A 19920-nucleotide genomic window follows, 5' to 3' on the forward strand; every position below is an offset into this window, starting at 1 on the left:
GGAGGGAGGGGGGAGAGAGAGAGAGAGAGAGAGAGAGAGAGAGAGAGAGAGAGAGAGAGAGAGAGAGAGAGTGTTTGGTTTTTTAAAAGTAGAAAGAAAGATATGAGAAAGATAAAATTTATACATATAGAAAGAGAGAAGAGTGTCTTTCAACCATGTCCTTTTTCAGTTGTTCTTTAATGCAAAGTGGACAGATGTCTTTGACACTGAAAACTGATGGGAAAGTGATTCTGTAAATGCTGAGTAAAAGTTATTTAAAAAGTTAATAAAAGTTGAGTAATGTTTTTGAAACTATGCGGTACGACTTGGCTCTATAAAGATTTGCAAGAATAGAAACTAGTTTGAAAATGCATTGTAAACCCATTTTAATAGTGCTTCCCTTTTTATGAGTTCCAGGGCTATTTTTTGTTTTCCTAAACTTGTGATTATCATGGGCTACACTAAGATCTGGTTCCAATCCTAACAATCCACCAGCTAAAAAGCCTGCTGTTGTGTGTCCTTTTTATTAATAGACTAAGAATAATATAGGAAAGTGTTGTGGCCCAGCAGAAGCCATTGGAGCTGCCGATGGACTCCGATAGCGAGGACCCCTATGAGTCTGCCATGGAAGATGTGGAGGACCCTGGGCAGGGTTCAGACTCAGAGCAGGGACCAGAGAGGCTGGTTGGCCACCAGGAGGCGCCTGAGGCATGGAGCAGTGGGGAAGATCAAATGGAATTTGTCCCTGACGCCAGGCAATGAAGGGCAGAGAAACGGAGGCAGCAGTTACGGAGACATAGCCATAAGACATAGTCAAGCCCAGGTGGTTGTGGCTTGGCCCCTCCCAAGACAGTATATAAGAAGAGACTTTGGGAGGAGTCCTTTTGCAGGACACAACTGTTCGTAGTAATCTGGAGAACTCCTTGTTTGGTCTGCCTTGTGTTCCCGTATCTGTTGGAGTCTGGGTTGCTGCCAACGTCTTGCCAGTGAGTCGTGTCTGGGCTTTCAGCCAACAGGATTATAATTGTTGTGAATAAAGAGTGGCAAACAGCTAAGCCTGTGTCTGCGTTCATTACCAGACAGAGGGGGGGCAGAACAGAAAAGCATCTTCCCAAGCTTTCAGTTCCTTGAGATTTCCTGTGGGGTTGTGAAAGATTGTTTTAACTCTTCCCCGGCTTCTGAAAACTCATATGACTGAGCTCCATGAAAATGTTTTCATTATTGCACTATGAAGGTTTCCCCAATCCAATCTCAAGCAGTACTTTCACACGATGAATTTGGTTTCTCCTAGTTGGGTCCCAGAATGATTCATTCCCTGCAGATTCCTCATGTTTCACAATCTGGAGCTTACTCCATCTGCCCATTCCTTTGTCCTTCTTTGAAGGAATGTGTAGTTCTCCCATCCTTACAGAAATACGGCTGAACTTGAACTCGTCTCTTCACAAGCTTCTGCAAGTTGCAAAGGGTGAGGAGTTCTTTGTCCATTCAACTTTCAACCATTCCAGGGCACCCAGGAATTTCTGTGGATAGAAGGAACTAATGTTAGTTAGCTGATGGTGATATATTGTATTAACTCTGGAAAAGTTATATCACAATTGTTAATTATTTATTAGATTTATATGATACCTTTCTTTAGAGCACTCCACCCTCCCATTTCCCTCATCATCATCATTAACATCATCTTTTAATGACCCCATAATCTCTTGAGGGGTAGAGTCTGGGCAACTGAATGGATATGAGTCAGTGGTGGGTTGCAGGTGGTACGCCCTGGTACGGGTGTACCGGACCCTGCCTGGAGCACCGGATACTGTTCCGGTACGGTGCTCAGGAGGGCCCACCTGCCCACCCCAGCTCCTTACTGGTCTTTTAAGTCTTCGGCGCTTCCGCGGACAAACACAGCACATACAGCACCTGCGCGACGCTCCGCTGAGCAGCTGGAGTATTGTGGAGGCGCTAAGATACATGTGTGCATTGCACGCAACCATATGGACACCGCCGGGCCCGTTCCAATTGTACTGGTTGGAACGGGATCCAGAACCCACCACTGAGCTGAGTGTTTACTGGCTAGATGCCCTTTCTGTCACCATCCCGTTTCCTTCCTCCTCCACCCAAAATCCTCCAATATTAGGTTGAGTTGATCGAGAGTGATTGACTCAAAGTCCCTTAATGAGTTTCTGCCATTGAGGATAGACCAGAATCTGGGTTTTTCTTCTCTTATTCAACACCTTAACTATCACACAAAACTTGGCTTTTGAAGATCTTTCTTAAAATAGTTAATCGTTCTTCACTGTTACAGTATCTCAAACTGCTTTTAATATTGTATGCTGCCAAACATTATGGAATTGGGTTAAAACATGCCTCTGCATTCATACCTAACTAACAGCAAAAACTCCAATGCTTCGGTGCTGCTAGTTTAGGTCCATTATTTCAGTGAAGAAAGAAGTCATTTATAAGGAGAAGATCTGCCTGATATGGGAAATAAAATCACACAATATATCATTCTGTCAACCCTAAATTTTAAATCTTACATCTGCCTTTTCAGGCCAATAACCTTTGACACTCTTTTTTCCAGATTGAAGATTATAATCTACCTGTTCTATAAATACACAAAGGTTCTGTTTCACTGAGCAGCATCGATTCCTGCCTCACCCTGTAGTCCTTACACTATTTATCATTTGTTCTTTTGTTACCCTGATATCATATTTCTTTCTAATCAAAGTCATGGCCCTTGTTCAGCTCATAATCATATTCAATGACCCTCCAAATTATCAAGAAGGTTTTCAAATGTTTTAAAGCAAAATTGCAAAGAACTTGAAATGCACTGGGCTAATGGCCAAGAAAATAAAAGATGCATTAAATGTAACAAATAATAAACCCAGCTCCATAGAAAGAAGTCAAAAGCAATACATATTAGAGCAAAACGCTGTAGCTTTTTCCACTATACTGATGGGATCTAAGTCAGAGGGGACACACGCTGTTGACCTTTCCTTTATAAACTTGGAATTGTGCAAGAGAGAACACTGAAAATGTTGATCTAGAATGCAAAAGCAAAGAAGGAAAAAAAAACACATGAAGGAATTCATATTTTTGAAATAAGAATGAAAACACAATTGGGACTGCCTGCACTCAAATGATTAAATCTATCAAAATATACCAAAACATTTGCCCAGGCATCACATTCTTTTGGCTTTAAAGCAAAGCTGATGATAATTTTTTTTCTATTACCACATCACTTTTGCATTTTATTCACTATTTGAGCTAGAGATTCACAACCTTTGGATAGGATGCAGCTTCCAAAAGTATTGTTTATATATGCCCCCTACCTCTAAAATTATCAGATTGGAGGAAAAGAATAAACATGTGGAGTATTTTCATTAATTATTAAAAGTATTTATACAGTGTTTTTTTATTTTAAGTACTTCAGCATGATTTATAATATTTGTAAATGGATAAGATAAAAAAGGGTTTTAAAAAGACAGAGGAAAAACAAAATAAGAACAATTCATACAAAAGCAAATCATAAGGCGAGTTAGAAAGTCAGTGGAAAAAAGATGCCTAAAATAAATCACTGTCAAGCCTTAGCATTTAAACTACAATATTTATATCTAAATCAGATGGATTTTTTTAAACCTGGCCTCTTGGTATGGACAAAGCTATATACTAGGAAATAGGAAGAAAGAACAATTATTGCTTACCCACCTCAGCGAACTAATATGCCTATCAAACCAGAACTATGAAAGGATTCCATTCAACATATTGAGCAGAAAATGTGGGTGTAATTAAATGATCAGAAAGGATATCTAAGGATAAGATGAACTTAAATGTAAAAATACTTAAGAAAAAATATTCCTCTTTCATGATATGAGAGGGAAAAATGAGGCTTCACGTTAAGCTGTAAGTCAGAGGTGCCAAACTCTCTTCTGTGAAAATCATTGAGACTCCTGGATTGCACCCAGGCTACAGTAAGCCTACAGTACTATTCTTAAAAGAAAAATCTGCCCTCTTGGATCAAGCTGCAAGCCTTGCCAATGGCCCATAATTCAGAGACTCAGAATGGGGTAACACCACTGAGAAGATGCTATGAAACCTGGCTTCTCTTTTGCAAGAATGTGATTCTGGTATCAGCTCTAAATTTAGGAGAACCCCAAATTCCTGGCCCATTCTTTCAGAAAGAATGCTACCTCTTACATTACTTACTATAATTAAGCTATGTAAATCTGTTTCATATCTTCTGAGGAAAAGAATGTATGGTTATATAGAAAACCCTGTTGGTGCAATAGAATATTAGAATATTGCAGGCAAACTTTGCCCACTGCCAGGTGTTCAATTCTGACCAGTTCAAGGTAGACCTAGCCTTCCAGCCTCCTGAGTCAGTCAAATGATGACCCATATTGTAGGGGGCAATATGCTGACTCTGTAAACCACACAAAGAGTGCCGTAAAGCACAATAGAGTGGTATATGAGGCCAAATGTTATTGCTATATAATATTTATTGCATTTATTAAAGCTCACCACAAAAGCTACTTTGTCTGCTTGCTTTGTACTGCTGGCCTCATTTATATACTAATTTACATTAATTCTAATTTCATTGAGACCAAGAAAGTTGGAGTAATCTAAGAATGTCTTTTTAACTACTTTTATCTCAGCCTAATTATAGAGCACATTAGAACTCTGCCAATTGGGAGTCCTAGTATGTCAAAGAAAACATGACCATTTACAGTTCCAAGGGAATGGGAAATACTGCTGCTGTTTTATAAATCAGGAAACAATCTGCATGTTCGATTTGGAGAAGGAATTTCCTTTCCCCAACTCTCTCACACTAATAAATTTTAAAGCTTATCTCAAATGTTTAATAACTTATAAGGTAGTAGAAAATAACAGCTACCGTATTTCTCATTAATTAATTGTTATTAAACTAAAAAGGAGTCATGTGTGATTAAGGATTAAAATATTAATTGTGACATTTGCTGATGGTTAACATTCATTTTACAAGGGCTTATGTCAGGGTAGAACTGCCCAGCTACAATCTCCAATAGATACTAATAGGGCTTGCGATGGGGGGATGTTGGGAGTTCTAGTTCAAGCAACCTTGATCTATTCTATTTGTTTGGTTTGCTCTAATAATCACGACTATCCTCTTGGAATTTGTCTCTCAAAGAATAGACATTCTTCAAACACTGGTAAAATTACAAAGACAGATAACCCATAGTCCAAATTATATAAGTTTTTCTGTGAAACACTTCTATTATATTAAGCAATATTCATGAACAGATGGGTGACTATGGACAGTGTCTTAGCTGTAGCGAGGAAGTTATATGGCACAAAACCTTCAGAAAACATCGACAGGAATATACACACAAGAAACGGAACAGTGGAATAGCTGTTCCTTAGAAATTTGATGTGTAAAGTTTAAGGTTGGTTAGTGGGAAGAATAGTCTAGTTGCCAATTAGTGATAGCTCCCTTCTAATAAATTCAGGATTGTTGCTTCCCTATACAAGAGTTCCAAACCCTATACTTCTGTGAAAGAAGGGGACAATAAGGGTGATATTAATCAGCCTTGTTGAGTATATTACAATATATAGAAATTCTGGATCCTCTATATGTCATGGGAGGTAGTATATATAATGTGGAATAAAATTACAGAATATATGTGTTTGTGTGTGTGTGTTTGTGTATGTGTTGCATTTGTGCTGATAAATAAATAAAGGGAGACTAGTATAGATCTATTTCAAGCTATTTAGCTCTCATCAGCTAGCCATACCCTTACTGGGATTTGATCCTGGGCTGTATTACATATTAGGCAGTTATATTAGCCACTAAACCACAGGATCTCCTCCTGTTATCAGCTAAGCCAGGGAAATAGGTATGTATTGTGTCACAACTCCTGGTATGCCCAAATATGGGAGGGAGCATACTGCTTCTCTTTTCTGTCTATCGACTCACTCTGGGAGCCATCCCCGCAGAAAGCCATTTTTTTTTATGTTGCCTTGTTACATTTGTGTTGCATTTGTGCTGCTAAATAAATAAAGGGAGACTAGTATAGATCTATTTCAAGCTATTTAGCTCTCATCAGCTAGCCATACCCTTACTGGGAATCGAAGCTGGGATGTATTACATATTAGGCAGTTATATTAGCCACTAAGCCACAGGCTCTCCATACACACACACACACACACACACACACACACACACAGGCTAAGTGGCAAGTTATAATAATTAAATCTTTTAAATTCACATAGCTACTTGTGTGAAGGTAGCTCCAATTTCAAATGTTTTATACACATATGAAATAGACTGGCAGGTTCTAGAGCTGGGTGACAGGAATAAGAGAGCAAATAAAAGCAAATGAATAATAAGATGTGATAATAGTAATCTTAATTTTTTAAAAAAAAATAATTGCACTCTGTTGGCGGAGCATCATGGTACAATTGTATTATTTGGGAAAGTTTATGAGCAAAATGGAATAGATGTAGAATATCCACATTTTTTATCGGGGGTCAGAATTGCATCACATTATTTCTAAAGGTAAAACAATGGACTTTCAGATCTGTAACTCAAAGCCCAGCCTGGTGAGATAATGCATTAAGGTCAGATTATTACCTTAGTCCTATGTCATTGTTGGAGCTAGAAAAGAAGGGTACATACTGATATGCAGAGTGTACAGTATATGTTCACAGCTTTAATTGTATCTTTCCTTTGTTTGCTCCTTTTTTTCGCTCTTTCATAACTAACGTACTAATGCACATATATGAATGGAGATTTCAAAGTATGCTTATTAATCCTCTTCATTTCGCTATTAAAATTGCAACTGCATTGTTTTGTTGCAGTGTCAGGGAAGCCTGGGAGTAAGCCGCCAATCTAAAGAATAAGTGGACTTTCCCTAAGAAACTATAGGGAATTTTAAAAAGCTTTTTCTTTGATCTTTAATCAAATTAAATCGTGACTGATAAAAATGCCGGGTCATTTCCCACTTTCCTCCCACTCACAATATAATGGAGGTGAGGGTGATAATATGCAAAGCAATTCCTTGAACCAATAATGTCAAGAGGATAAAATGCTGAACTTTAACTGATGATCCTTGTGCTCTGAATACTGTTATGTCACGGCTGTGGAATGAAGGTTAAATCATTTCCTTCTCTTGCTGCTGTGACTACCCATCCACTTATTAAGCATCGTCACATTTAATTTTCTTGCAAAGTGCTTTCTCTTTCATTCCTGCTTGTAACCTTTTGCTATCAGTTCAGCAGGCAGACGTGAATCCAAATAGTGTTTCCCAAATAGTGTTGTTTGAGTTTAATAAGATTTGTATGAGTTTAATAAGATTTGTATGCCGCCCACTCCCTTGGGACTCTGGGCGGCTTACAGGAAGGGTAAAAAGAAACATTTAAAAATTAAATAAAAAATACAATTATTAAAATTCCACATCATGCATTCCGTCTAAGTGGGGCTGGATATTAATCAACAGCCCCAGGCCTGCTGGAAGTCTTGGTGGCTTGCGGAAGGCCGGGAGAGTGGTAAGGGTCCGGATCTCTATGAGTAGATCGTTCCACAGGGGCGGTGCAGCTACAGAGAAGGCCCTCCCCCGGGGGGTCGCCAGCTGGCATTGTCCGGTTGACGGCACCCGGAGGAGGCCCAGCCTGTGCGATCTTGTTGGTCATTGGGAGGTAAGTGGCAGGAGGTGGTCTCTCAGGTAGCCAGGGTCTAAACCATGTAGGGCTTTAAAAGTAACGACTAGCACCTTGAAGCGCATCTGGAGACCAATGGGAAGCCAATGCAGCTCGCGGAGGATGGGTGTAACATGGGTGTCTCTAGGTACACCCAATATTGCTTGTGTGGCTGCATTCTGGACCAACTGCAGTCTTCGGACACTCTTCAAGAGCAGCCCCATGTAGAGCACATTACAGTAATCCAGTCTTGAGGTGATGAGGGCATGAGTGACCATTTGAAGTGCCTCCCAGTCCAGGTAGGGCCGCAACTGGTGCACCAGGCGAACCTGGGCAATTACGCTCTTGCTCTTGAAGCCAACTCAGACACATTGTGGTGAAACCAAATCCAGAACTGAAGAAGCTTCTTGGATGAGAAGTGAAATGTCTTCAAGGAAAAGCAAGAAAGTCCAGTTGCCTTTTGAAAAAACACCTTTGGGACCCATAACTGCTTGTGGCAAAGGACAGCAACTCTGCTTGTTATTAGTCAAAAACAACTTAAATTTGATAAATAAATAAAAACACTATTTTTAACTTGACGTTATTCCAGATGAAGAATATATTATATAACCTTTGTCCTCTCACACCAATCCTAATTTAGCGCCCCAGAATTGAGAAGTCAAAACCAACTTGGACTTCTTCATCTTCTTAATGGGAGTTTTTCCCATTGACCATCTGAAACAGTTAATCAGCTGGGAGAGAGGGGGAGGAGGGAGAGGGAGAGAGAGAGGGAGAGAGAGAGAGAGAGAGACCACCCCCCTAATTTTTCTCTGCTAAATTAAGAGAAAACCAGGAACTCATTTCAGGTAGTCCAACTGATCCAGCTGGCTGGATGTTGCTTCTTTACACAGATTACACTTTGTGCATATTAGAACTGCATATAGTGAGTGAGATACAGGTTGCCCCCTATCTGTTATTTCTGATGTGGAATTAAAAAAATTACTTGTGTTTACTAGCTCTCTGCGGGTATGCGCACATGCGCACATGATATTCAGAATCCCAGATCTTATTTGCACTGAAGCTATAGATCACCTCATTACAATTTTTAAGAAAGGTTTTCAGAAGCCTTAAAGAAATCCTATCATTCTTCACAGTTTTGCAAAATGAATTCTGCCCCTGGAGCTCATTCTTAGATCCATCTGTAACTCATGGAGCAGAACTAACAATTTATTGAACATTGTGCATCCTCACTACCGTAAAAATTAGTTAAATATTTTAAAATTAAATCTGGGAATGGGTGGCTCAGGGAACTGTCAATGCAAAACAAATACGGGGAATATCATTTATTGAACCTGGTTACATTCTGTATGATAAAGGTGTTTACTTTTACTATAAAACACGAGTTTATTACCAATCATGTGAGAAACATCATAACTTCCTGTAACTGAAAGAGATTTTAGTGTTAGGTTGTCCAAATAAGAGTTCCATATTATTTGATCTCACAGGGATTTGTTTTTTTTTTTTTAACAATTATTCGATTATGAGTATCCTATTGTTCATCTGATCAACAGAGAATGGCCCTGTAAAGAGAAAGGACAAACCTTCAGCATAAATCCCTTTTGAATTAACTTAATTTTGGCAAAGGTAGGAGCTGATTCATAATAAATTAAGGGAGGGACCAAAGAATCTGGAGCCAAACCCTCATTCCTGGAAACCACCCTAATACCTTAATGATTGAAATGCCAAATGATTGCCATTTTTTTTACAAGTTCATGCCAGAGGCTTTTCTTGTGGATTCTGAGGCCCATCAAGATAATGAATCATTATTTATTCATGTGTTTATTTATCCCATTTCTATACCGTTCAGGTTTTTTCCCTCCTCAACCTCTTCTCAAAGACTGATCTGCCTATTTCAGTTGTTCCTCATTCTGCATTTGCATCCCAGCAGAATAACTTTACATTCCCTTTCATCTACTTGGAGAAGAACAGTGTGGAGGCATTTTGGAAAAAATATATTTGGAGTAAACAAATTGATTTATTTCCCTGGGGTTTTTTAAGATGATGATGATGATGATGATGATGATGATGATGATGATATGCATCAATGAGGTTTTTGTGGAATTTTTCATACCAATCAATAGACTACCCCTTTCTTTTTAACCTTTTTTTAACATGACACAGAGAGTAAGGTGAATGAAGGTAAACCAAGCGAGAGATCTAATATTACAAAATTGATTACTGAGTTTACTAGCTGGCCTGGAAATCACATAATAAACAACTTCCAAATTTTGTACTGTATACGAAAAAGAATTAACGAGAAAACTTTATAGCTACTTGGCTGCATGTGATGGAAATACTTCTCCAGATGTAAGGCAATTGTTTATGGAATTTGAAAGAACTGTGCTATTCCTAAGAGTTAACTAGTTGTTTTGAATATTTCTGGGAACTATTACTTCCTCGTGATCAGACTCTCAGATTTCTTTTAGATGATATATTTATCTGATGCTAACACGTACATAGGGGGCATATGAAGCATGTTTTCAACATAATGTTTATGTTCTGACATCACATTCCTGTATATCAAGGTTATCATAACTAAAGAGGCATGTGAACTTGTACTGTAATAATGCCTACCATTTAAAACCTCCCATGTTATAATAGAAACCCTTTATCTATATGCTTGCCAAGATACAGTATGTAGCTAATTTTTCAACTATTAACAGTAGGTAGGCTGCATATCAATGGTGTGTGCAAAGATATAATTCACAGGTCTGCAAAAAAAAATTTTCGAGAGCTGTTTTGGTTATTCCATGTAATCTTTGTTTTTTGGTGCACTGAATCTGAAAATGACTTCCATTTTGTTATAGAACATCACGTTTCCTGACAATTTAGGTAACTGTTAAATAAGGCAATACCTCAAAATAAATGGAAATAGACTTATAAAATTAAAGTTTTATTACAACATTTTCATGGAAATTCTTTTTTGAACTGAAATGAGCTCACCTACACACACTAAACTCAATTCTTCTTCATTGTGAGGCTCCTCTTGGAGCATTTACGCTTGTGAGTAGCATCTGGAATGTCTCTCTGAAGCATCCAACAGTAGTCTGCCATCATTGTAATGCTCCATTTTCAATGATATCTCCTTTCCATCTCTTTAATGTCTTGGTGAAATCATTCACCTTGTTCCTCACTCACAGCTCCCAAATTTTCAGGAAAGTAGTCAAGGTGGGATGGGAGGAAATGCACTTTCAAACTCATCAGGCAACCTAAAGCTTGAAATTCTTCCGACGATCTTTTTGTAGTGAGGATCTTTGTTATTGCCTAAAAATTTCTGTACAACTCCTTTAAATGCAATCCTCCCTTCTTTTTGAGGATCCGTCATGGCATTGACAAACTCTGGATCAACTATAAGCCTTCTAATGTCTGGTCCGACGAACATACCTTCCTTCAATTTTGCCTCTGACAGGCATGGAAACTTGGTGACCAAGTATTTGAAGCATTCTCCATCTCTTGGAAGTGATTTTACGAATTGCTTCATCAATCCCAATTTTATGTGGAGAGGTGGTAGAAGAACTTTATGGGAAGGTACCAAAGTTTCTGGGAGGACATTTTTTTCACTGACTGTTAGCACCCTTGGCTGCCAACTCTTCTTGGTCCAGTGATTTTGTTGGTCTCGACTGTCCCATAGACACAGAAAACAAGGATATTTGGTATACCCAGCTTGTTGCCCGAGCAGCATGCACAAGACCTTCAAGTCCCCATATACTTGCCAACCATGGTCTTTATATTTAAGTTTATGAAGAACCATTTCCAAGTTCTCGTAGGTTTCCTTCAAGTGTATGGAATGACCTACAGGTATGGAAGTGTAAAAACTGTTGTGGAGTAAAACTGCTTTGAGTCTTCTTTTTGAAGAATCTATTAAAAAACGCCATTCCTCTGAATCATATTGGATTTTAAATTGACCCATCAGACCTTTAACATTGATGCAATAAACCAACTTGTCTTCCTGGGTGAAGTAAGGAACAAACTCCTTTTCACGATGTCTGAACCATGAAGATAACACTCCTGGCAACAATAAATTCCTGCTTTTCAGTCTTGATCCGAGTAACTCAGCGGCATCTTTGGGAAGATTCAAGTCTCTTACCAAATCATTCATCTCTTCCTGAGTAAACAATTTTGGTCTTGTATCATCTTCAAAGTCAGAACTTGATTCGTCATCTGGTTCAGGTATGACTTCACCTTCATCGGAGCTAGGTATCTCTTCCAAGGTAGCAGGGGGCTTGGGTACTGGTATATCTGTGCCATGGGGGATGGGACGAATTGCTGAGTGAAGATTGGGGTATGAAATGGAATGCTTCCATTTGGAATTAAACCCTTTCACATTGCATGAACAAAGTAACAGTCATCACTATGGTTCTTTTGCTCTCGCGATACCATAGGAATCCCATAACAGAAAGATTTTTTCTTATCCTTGAACCAGTTTCAGAGGTCCTCAACACACCATTTGTATACTTTATGACGCACCCAAACTTTATCTTGATCTCCAATTTTTAGTCCAAAGTATGCAAAGTGTACTTTTTTCACAAAGTCTGTAATATTCTGCTGTTGCTTCAACACTGTATATTCACCACAGATGAAACAGAAACTGTCTGGTGAATTAATACACTTTTGCAGAGCCATAACGTAACAGTTGAAGAATGACGAGCTAACATGAATTGCAATGAAATAGTGTGAACAGCCTAGAACCAAGAACCTGATGATGATTCGTGCACAAGTGTGGCATGCAGGAGAGAGCAGCTCTGTGTCTGTACATGAGACATCACAGTGCTGGCCACACCCCCTGCACTGACCAGAGATGCTGCTATCTGCCTTGTGTCTCCCTCCCACTGGATTCTTCAGAAAAGATTAACCCCTTCTACCATTAGAAGCACAGACTTAAAACTTGCTTAGCTTATGTATATATTGTTGACCATCAGATTTATAGTGCTATATTTTTTTACATAACTTGGACAAACCCTTTAATGTTTTTTTTGGCATTTTATATATTAAATGCACTTATGTGAATTAATTAATAGTAATTTGGACTTTAAATTTGGTTAAAAACCCATAATATAAAAAAATTCCAAAAATTAAAAATCTTTGATAAATTTAAAGACAATTTTGCATGTTGTGGCAAATCATGACGTCTAGGAGTTTTTGCAATATGTTATTTGTTTTCAGCATACCAAAATACATGGAAATTAGATGAAAATAATCAAACAGCTTTTTAATCACAGACCTGTGTTATGGATGACGTGTATTTCAATATTGGTAAACATTAAAGCATTTTAATATTGGTAAATATATTGAAAAACTATTAAAAATACAGCTGTATGAAATCACTTGTTGGCACAAGTAAGAGAAAACCATAACATATCCAACGGTGAGAGAACCAGCAGAAACACAGCTAGCAGAACAAGTCCCTCTTTCTTAATTGAAAGAAACTTCTGTAGAGAACCTGGTTTAAAAATAGTTCTAATGGAAAAGATCACTAAACCTATGTTTATAAAGAGTCTGCATAAGTCTGACAAGCAGAAAGAAAAATGCCTGTTGGGCATTACATGGATGTATGACTCTGCAGAAGCCAGGGCTTTAGCCTTGCCAGCATCCCAGGCCAAAATGGCCTTGGAATGGATGGCTCTGTTCTATGACTAGAGGGGAAGAAGCATGCCTCTATCAGCCTCTGAGGCCTACAAGAGCTTAGCAGATCCCAACCACTGAGCCCATCAGCAGCCAAATGGACAGGGAAAGGGGCCAAACACCATCCAAAGCAAAAATTAAGTTAGGAAAAGAGCAAGAAACAATTTTAAAGCATTCCCACCTATCTCTCTGTTTCTGTGTCTGTCTGTCTCTCTTTCTGTCTCTCCCTCCCTCCCTCCCCCCCTCTCTCTCATACACACACACAACTATACAAAAAGAGAGATGCTCCAGGAAGGGGCTGGGAATGAGTTGAGGGCAATATAACGAAGACATGGAAGGGGGAAAAAGCAATTATTATTTATTAAATGTATTTAATCTTAAATACATTATAATATTAAAATTACTAGGACACATCCTTGTTATGAGCAAATGAGGAAGAGGCCAATGCTCTGAAATTGGTCAAAGAATTCTCACAGGTCAGGAAATCTGCTCCAAAGCCCTCTTTTCTGCCTCAGTCTCTGACCACAGAACCTGCCTGACACTTTTCATGCTACTAGCCAATTTATTCTGATATTTCAGCAAACCATTGTCAGCCAGCAAATTTCATCATTTTGGTTGCCCGTTGATTTTTCTTCTTTGTTACAAAGATTCCTGTTCTTTAATCCACAAGTATGAGTAATTTGAGGGTCTTTAAGGACATCAGAATTAGCTGTTCAAGATTTATAAGTATCTAGATCTTTACCTATGCCAGCTTTCTATAGACTTCCTTGAGACTGTTTGCAGTGGCACATTGCTTAAGAGGATCTCCAAGCCCTTCTCTGGCAACACAAAAAATGAAAATATCTGTGAAAAGGAGACATTGTGATCTAAATGATCGGATACCAGATTTGAGTTGTTAATGGAATGATATGGCATACGTATCTTGTCTAGCCATAAACAGGTGCCTGAGAGATCCTAGAGAGAGCTAATTGCATGCAGCCAAATGAAACTTTCTATGCAGGCATTTTGGAGAAATTTGAGTCCACTATAACCCTATCAAAGTGGCATTAAGTAAACAAGAACTGCCTATTTTGGGGAGGAAACATTGGGGTAAAGATTAGTTATTGAGATGCATTCTGAACAGGGACGGACAAACTGTCTCAAGGAACCTACAACAGTTCCATGGTAAAGGAAAAAAAAATGCTAACTAAGACGATACATTGCTTCAGACTTGATTTAGAAGAGGTGGGCTGGAAGAGACAAGAATGAAAATGCAGCACTTAAACTAGCCGTGTCATTTTTCCGACTCATTAAACTAGCCATGGTATTTTCCAGGACCATTGCTTCCGCATGGCTGCTGCAGAGAAGCTTCTGCATTATCTGTTGACCCTGGAAACAGTCATGGCTGCTGCTTTGCTGAATTACGGTTTATAGGCTGCGGCTTTATCTTGGTGAGATGAGTGAATCCAGCCATTGAATTTCCTGCTGAATGAACAAAGAATACATGGCTCAACCTCATTTTACAGAATGCATTATATGATTTTCAGAAAACCTGAATAGTGTGAATCCCATAAATACAACTTATTCCTTGTATTTGCAAATGCAGGGCATTTATTCCAATTCAAACAGCTAATTTTTTTCCAAGTGTGAATAGTTCATTTCTTTATGACAATGTGCTTAGCTATCGTATGCAAACTTTTGCATAATGAAATTGTTATAAGGCAGCAGCCTCGTTACTTATCAACAAGCACTTGTTAATGCAGTGAGTTTTGCTTCTGATTAACATGGCTGACACTGCACTGCAAGTGAATTAAATATCCAAAAGAAATAACATATGCACTTTGGGGCTCAACTGTGGAATACTTGGTGCTCTCTGAGATTGGATGTTGGCTTGCAGTTGTTGCATTACCTGACTGGGCAACTTTACCAATTCTAGTGAGTGTAGGGTTTGCTCCCTGTTTAAATACTTTAGCTTGCTCTGTCAGTGTTGGTGGGGAGTGATTTTCTCCTTGGTAACAGAGGTAAGATTCTGGCAAACCAGTAGCGGAAATTTTGAGTAGTTCGAAGAACCGGCAAATACCACCTCTGGCTGGCCCCGCCCCCTGATCTATTCACTGCCTCCTGAGTCCCAGCTGATCAGCTGGGTCTTCATTTGTTGCCATTCACCGGAGAACGAAGCTGGAAAGCAGGTTAGTGGGATGAAGAGGGAATGGTGCAGTAACCTTTCCCTGCCATGCCTACCAAGCCAAGCAAGGCCCACCAAGCCATGCCCAAAGAACCAGTAGTAAAAAAAATTGAATCCCACCACTGCTTGGTAGGTCTTTGAATGGGATATTTTCTGCTTGGCAATTGGTCCAGTGTTAATCTCTCCTCATCCTGGGTGTTGGCCTTTGGAGAAAGGGCGCTGACCTTTTTGTTTTCTTCATAGCTTTTGTGCTGTCTCTTTTGAATGGTGTTTAAATGTGGTTTATTTCTATCTCAGCTCATTTGTCTGAATGCCACATTTCCAGGAATTCCCTCACATTTTTTTTTATTTAGGCTGCTTACTGTTCTCCAATTGGAAAGGATGATCGAGTATATTGAGTATGTCACGGCCAGGTAGTGTCGGCTGGCGACCCCCAGGAGGAGAGCCTTCTCTGTGGGAGCGCCTTCCCTTTGTAATGAGCTGCCCCCGAAGCTTCGCATAATCCCCAACCTCTGGTCCTTCCAGCACGCCCTAAAAAGTTGGCTTTTTCAGCAAGCCGGCCTGGCCTGAATAGAATAAATTAAATTATTAATTTTGAATTGTTAATTTTAATTTAATCCTAATTTTGATTTAAATTGTCAGTGGAAGATTATTGGATGGCTTATTTAATCTTTTTAAACTTTTGTTATATGTTTTTTTAGGTTGTACGCCGCCCTGAGTCCTTTGGGAGAAGGGCGGCATATAAGTCCAATAAAACCAAACCAAACCAATGTGTTGTGAGATTCAGGAATTTTCATCTTGTCTTCTGACTGCTGTTGATGTTAATGGATGGGCTCTGCTAGATTTCTGCCTCTTTGTCCTACATAGTGGCTATGAATGTGAATGTTGTAAATGACATGTTTTTTTTTCCTTTTGGGCTCCTCTGTCTTTAGGTTTACTTAGGATGCTTTAGAGGGCTTTAGTTAGTTTATGTGCTATAGGGATACCACGTAGTTGTAATAATCTGTTGGTTGTTTCTGAGATGTTTTGATATAGCTTGTGTTGGTTGTACATGTCTAGTGCAAACACATTCCCGCAACTCAGAACAAAGAAAAGGAAACAGACTTCAACATACACCAACTTCCAACAAAATAGATGCCTAGACAACTTTATCAGAAAATGCTTGATCACTCAATCCATTACAGCACAATCTATTAAACTCCTCACTCACAGAGATAATTTAAAAAGCTAAGAACGAAAGAAAAAGACCATTTGCTCTGGCAACTTTCTGGTAACCAATACCCAGATAAGGAGAAACAAACAATCAAGCAGAAAACAATCCCTTAATCAAAGAACTACCAAGGAGGAAATCCCCACCAACTAGCAGGAGAAGTTATCATATACAAAGAGCAAACCTTACATTCTCAGATGTGCAACATCTGCAAGCAAAAACCCAAGCTTAGAGAGCACCAAATACTCCAAAGTGAATTAAACCTGTTCCTGTCCTCAGCAGTCACATGTACTGTCTTTTAAAAAAAATCTTTGAAGCTATTTGGAGCATATTATTCATGCCCACCTCCTGAACTCACTATTGTAGCTGGAGCTTTCACCGCTTGAATGGCTACCTTTGAAATTTGAAGGATTTATCAGCCTCATGTAGAGAAAGCATTTTAGCCCTAAATCTAAATGTTGCTTGAAAAACCCAGTGTGATGCTAATAGACTAGACATCTGGATAAATGACTCTTTCAGCAGATTATAGTGATTTGGGAATAAAAGAGGGCACTTAGATGGTGACTTAGGAGAACAACATTAAACAAATGAAGCAACTATTCCATTATTCTATACAATCTAAATAAACACTCATCTAGCTGGCTTGCTCTTTGGAGCCAATGATTTTGTCAAGTTTAGTTTTGTAATTTACAGATCTACTTTCCTCTAACATCAAAGGAGATAATTAAACTAAATTCTTTGGAGCTGAATAATTATTTCGTTACAAAGAACATACAGTTTTCTCCACAGTATTCTAATGTGCTACATATTCTTCTTCCTTATTTTCTCTTCCTTGTGGTTAGGGTTACTTTCTCTGGAATCAAGATTGCAGTTATAAATATCTGATGCTTTAAGTCAGTCTATCACCATGCAGGACAAACCATGTGTGAACAAACAAACAAAACCTCAGAAAGGTTTTAAAATGTTATCTATTGACTTTTACTTAAAAGATGCTATAAAGTTGTAATGTTATTGGAGGATTTTTTGAAACAGCTAATGAATGACATTATGCGCTTGTGTCTTTAAGTATGAATGATTAGAGGTAAAAGCATGTTCAAATAATTGTAGTCAAATGAGAATTGTGTTACATTGATAGTAAGATATACAAAGATTTTTGACTTAAAGTGTATAATTTAATATGAACTATAAGTAATGACTGTGGAAGAAATGCATGAAAGTTATCTGTAACCAATTGACACACTTTCTACAAGATGTAATGAAGGATGATTCTTTTTTTGGTGTTTTTGTTTCAATTTTTTTTAAAAAAAAGGAATTAGTGGTATTCTTCCATCTACAAAACTTACCACTATAAAGGACATTTTCAGGAACTTTTACTATCTCCCAGTTTTTCTCACATTACTTGAGGACACCCACATTCAAGATTACTGTTGTTTAATCTACAAAACATGGGATTTCAGAATAATCAGAATAATCTCCCGCTTGAGAAGGTTATGAGCAACCATTTGAAGATCTGATAAACCTTGAATAGTATGTTTGCAACAAGATGCATGTAAGAGTAAGTACTGAAGAACCCATGACCCCTGAGTCATTATTCCAGAGTTGTTTTCTTACCAGGAAACCCTCAATGCCTTCTACCATGACAGAGCCTCCATTGTACATTAATGTTTCTTTAAAATCCGAGGAGATATTTGGAGTTGTATCTGCCTTGAAAATGACCCCTATTGAACTGTACAGCACAAACATCAGCAGTTAATTACAGTAAATGTTTTGTCTTATTTTGTATTATGTCATAAAATGAGTTTATGATGGTTTTATGCAGTGGTGAAATCTAATTCCGCCCCCCCAATGGTTCTGTGGGTGTGGCTTGGGGGGTCATGTGACTGGGTGGCATGGCCAACTTTTTATTTCACTTTCAGCTATTTTTTTTAGCTTTTAAAAGCATTTTCTCCCTGCCAGTTCGCCCAAACTAGCAGGGACAAAATGCTTTAAAAAGCTAAAAAAAATAGCTCCTGAGGATCGTGTGGCTCAGTTTTTACAATTAAAAGTTAGAAATGTAAGAGTTTGGGTATTATATAGATGTATGAGTATGTAATGTACACATGTAAATTTCTTTTCACAATTTGTTCAGCAACTATCAAGAGGGATGTCTATATCTCATACAAGGCCACTTTAAGGATAGTAAGGCGAAAGATTTATACCATCTGAAGAGAAACCAGGATAGTTAGAAAATGGAAACCACAATTACATTTTCACAATAGCATCAAAAGAACTAATATTCTATGAGCACACTGGAAATGGAATTTCAAAGACTATGGAGAAAACAAAAGGACATTTCCTATGCAGAATTTAAGCTGCCAAAAGAAGCCTAAATTCCTAACTAAGTTAACTTCATTTAGTCATACTTACATGCACACATACAATTTTTATGGCTGCCCATCTCTCCCGCAGTGACTTTGGGCAGTATACAAAGTTTAAAATAACAATTCAAACAACTACACACAAGGTCACCAAAAGGCCAAACGTCTTCACGGACCATGTTGTTTAGCAAGAAAACAGACTGCTTAGGAAGGTGATGGATTGAGTTCACTTGCAGCAGTTAAACAGAACCTAGTCCTAGACCAATGATGGCGAACCTTTTTTGTCTCACGTGCCAAAAGCAGGGGGAGCGCAGGCGTGCCACACCCATAATGCTATGCGCATGACCCCAGCATGCATGCGTGCATGACCAGCGCTCCCACCATTTTTGGTGTGCTTTTTCGCCCTCCTCAGGCTCCAGAGGCTTTATAGCCTGGGGAGGTGAAAACAGCCCCCCCCCCATGGAGGCCCTCCAGAGCATGAAAAACCAGCCCTACAGCCAAATCAGAAGTTCATGAATGAACGTCTGGTTTGCCTGTTGGGCCAGTTTTTCATGCTCTGGAGGCTTGCCTCCGGAAGGCGAAAAATGGCCTCAAAAGAAGGCCGAAGTCAGCTGGCCAGCGTGCACATGCATGCTGCCCAGCTGACAGGGCAATCCTCGCGTGTCCTGACAAATGGCTCCATGTGCCACCTGTGGTACATGTGCCATAGGTTCGCTATCACAGTCCTAGACAGTCCCAGGAGAATGTAGTTGAGCTTCCTGAATGGTAAAGTCTGCATTAAGCAGGGAATTAGACCAGAACACCTTCAGGTCTGCTCCACATCTAGGATTCTATCACCCAGACCAGTCACATTCTGTGAGTCACATGTGTTGGACTTGGGAAGC

At 38.9% G+C, this 19920-nt stretch overlaps 1 protein-coding gene across 1 annotated transcript in view; it reads right to left on the bottom strand.

The window, feature by feature from the left end:
- Positions 1-1119: 1119 nt before the first annotated feature.
- ADRB2 (adrenoceptor beta 2) overlaps positions 1120-19920 on the bottom strand; it is a 69218-nt gene continuing 50417 nt past the window's right edge. Inside the window, exon 2 of the mRNA XM_032210857.1 lies at positions 1120-1499. Coding sequence (XP_032066748.1) covers positions 1465-1499 — 35 coding nt within the window. The 3' untranslated portion in view covers positions 1120-1464. The remainder of the gene's footprint in view (positions 1500-19920) is intronic.

Source organism: Thamnophis elegans, chromosome 2, assembly GCF_009769535.1.
Source record: "Thamnophis elegans isolate rThaEle1 chromosome 2, rThaEle1.pri, whole genome shotgun sequence".
In the NCBI taxonomy this organism is placed as follows: Eukaryota; Metazoa; Chordata; class Lepidosauria; order Squamata; family Colubridae; genus Thamnophis; species Thamnophis elegans.